Source organism: Antrostomus carolinensis, unplaced genomic scaffold (assembly GCF_000700745.2).
Source record: "Antrostomus carolinensis isolate BGI_N321 unplaced genomic scaffold, ASM70074v2 scaffold20787, whole genome shotgun sequence".
NCBI lineage: Eukaryota > Metazoa > Chordata > Aves > Caprimulgiformes > Caprimulgidae > Antrostomus > Antrostomus carolinensis.
Genome location: NW_010329758.1, coordinates 10,981 through 13,488, shown reverse-complemented (window position 1 = coordinate 13,488; position 2,508 = coordinate 10,981). Strand labels below are relative to the sequence as shown.

Genomic DNA, 2,508 nt, shown 5'->3' with positions numbered 1-2,508 from the left:
CTGGCCAGGAGCTGATGCAGCAGCCAAAGGTGACCTGGAGTGTAAAGGAGGAGATGGAGGTGATGTCTCTAATGCTGCAGCTCCAGCCCCTCCTGACACCCCACTGCAAAGCTGCCCTGTAGGGTCATAGCAAGCCCCTACCTGCCCTTTGGGCATGTGCAGGAGGTAGATTTGGGGCAGCAAAGTCCCTTCACCATCCACCTGCAACAGGGCACAGCCAGATGGTCCCTCTCCAGCCTTGGATTGGGATCCATGCCCAGGCAGCTGGTCCTTGGCTCCTGAGCAGACTGAGCTGCATCCTTTTGAGCCAGGGCCCCTCCAGACACAGGCTGTGCATCCCTCCACCCCATGCAGTGGTGGGGACAAAGCCTTCAAGAGCTTGGACCCATCAAGCCAGAGGTTCTTGTACCTGCTCAGCATCCCTCCATCCACAGAGGGAGAGTCAGCAGCTCCCGGCAGGCAAGTGCTCAGCCATGCAGGAGGGAAATAAACAGCCTGTTCCCCGTGGGAGGGACAGAGTGTCACAACAACCTGTTCCTATGTGGCCCAACCACAACACGTTGGCATGGCTCACTGCTGGCCCCAAAGGAGCCTTGTGCTGTGGAGCCAGTGAGGCTGGGTGCATGGGGCAAGCAGGAGAACCTGGGAAGGAGCTCACCCCAAACACACATGTCACTCTTTCAGCATCCCCCATCCTTGGGGACTTTGGTCCCCAGGTTGAGCCCTGACCAGCCCTCCCAGGGAGGTGAAGATCCTGGTGAAGATCCTAACCTTTCTCTCCGGCAGATACATGCCCGAGGGGATGCAGTGCTCCTGCGGCCCCGACTACTACACCCACAACCCCGACTACCACAACGAGTCCTACGTCCTCTACATGTTCATCATCCACTTCATCATCCCAGTCGTGATCATTTTCTTCTCCTACGGGCGCCTCATTTGCAAAGTCCGAGAGGTAACGTCAGGACGGGATGAATGGGAACAGGGTGGACAGTTTGGGCAGGAGAGGGGAGGGGGTCCAGGGGTGGAAAGCTGTGGGGGGTCCCTCACCACCTGCCCTGTCCACAGGCAGCTGCCCAGCAGCAGGAGTCAGCCACAACCCAAAAGGCTGAGAAGGAGGTGACACGGATGGTGATCCTCATGGTGCTGGGGTTTATGCTGGCCTGGACACCCTATGCCGTGGTGGCATTCTGGATCTTCACCAACAAGGGAGCGGACTTCACCGCCACGCTCATGTCAGTGCCTGCCTTCTTCTCCAAGAGCTCCTCCCTCTACAACCCCATCATCTACATCCTCATGAACAAACAGGTGAGATGCCCCATGTCACACAGGCTGAGCCTCTGCCCTTGGCTCACCAGCACGTCTGGGGTCACCACAGACACCTTGCTCTTCCCCATAAGTGACTGCATCTGAGCCTGGGGGGAGCAGCAAGCTCAGGGGCTCTCAGTATGGCAGCAAGTCCCCATTGTCCCCCAGTTCCATCATTCTCCATTTCTCTCCCCCCTTCAGTTCCGTAATTGCATGATCAGCACAATCTGCTGCGGCAAGAACCCCTTTGGAGATGAAGATGCCTCCTCTATGGTATCCCAGAGCAAGACCGAGGTCTCCTCCATCTCCTCCAGCCAAGTATCCCCTGCATAGACCATGGACAGCTTGAACTGGGACAACCCACTGAGCTCAGGGAGCGAGACAGACACCCACACCCCCAGACTCATGTCACGCAGTCACTCCCTTGTGCACCACCACCCTCCCCTGCACCAGGAGTCAGTTGTGCACCTTCTGAGGTAGCTTCCCCCCACCTCCCACGTGCAGACCCATGGTCCTGGCCACACTCTCTGGGACACCCCTGGACCCACAGCATGCTGAGCTCTTCCACACTGACATAGCTCCTTGAAGAGGATCCCAGGTCCCTTCCCCAGCTCCCAGGAACCGGACAACTTTTGGGATCCATCCATGTCTCAGCAAACCCCTCTGCTTTCTTCACATCGTGTTAAAAGAGCAACAGCCAGTGGGAAACCCCAAACTGTGATATTTTCTTCCTTGCCACCCTGAAACACGCTCCCTGCCAGCATCTCCCTGGTGCTCAAGGGAGCGTTATAGAAACATTTGTCCTTCAATCACAAAAACTAAACCTACAGACAAAGCACCATTGCAAAAAGCCCAGAAGCACGAGTGATCCTGGCTGCCCCTTGCCAGCACCACAGCCCGGGGCTCACTGGAGCTGAGCACCCCACACAGCTGATTCAAATCCATCCCCAGAGTCTTTATAAATCACTATAACATGGAGCTGTGAGCGGGCTTTGCTTCAAGCCCAACTCCTCATATCCCCAAGACAACACTGTAGATGTATTATTTTTTTGTCTTGGAACCTGTAAATATTTGCTCACATACTTTGAAGTCTCTTTCTCAGTCTTTTCCTTCCTCCTCCCAATTCCAAGGCAAAGAAACCATCTTTCACCTCCGCTCCTGCGGCCGGACACGCACGGCCAACCTTGAAAGGTGGGACTGGTA

General features: G+C 56.0%; 1 protein-coding gene across 1 annotated transcript in view; it reads left to right on the top strand.

Annotated features, from left to right (window-relative positions):
- LOC104528648 (green-sensitive opsin) overlaps nucleotides 1-1,638 on the top strand; it is a 5,235-nt gene extending 3,597 nt beyond the window's left edge. The window contains exons 3-5 of the mRNA XM_010172709.1: nucleotides 787-952; nucleotides 1,066-1,305; nucleotides 1,507-1,638. Coding sequence (XP_010171011.1) covers nucleotides 787-952; nucleotides 1,066-1,305; nucleotides 1,507-1,638 — 538 coding nt within the window. The remainder of the gene's footprint in view (nucleotides 1-786; nucleotides 953-1,065; nucleotides 1,306-1,506) is intronic.
- The last annotated feature ends 870 nt before the right edge of the window (nucleotides 1,639-2,508 follow it).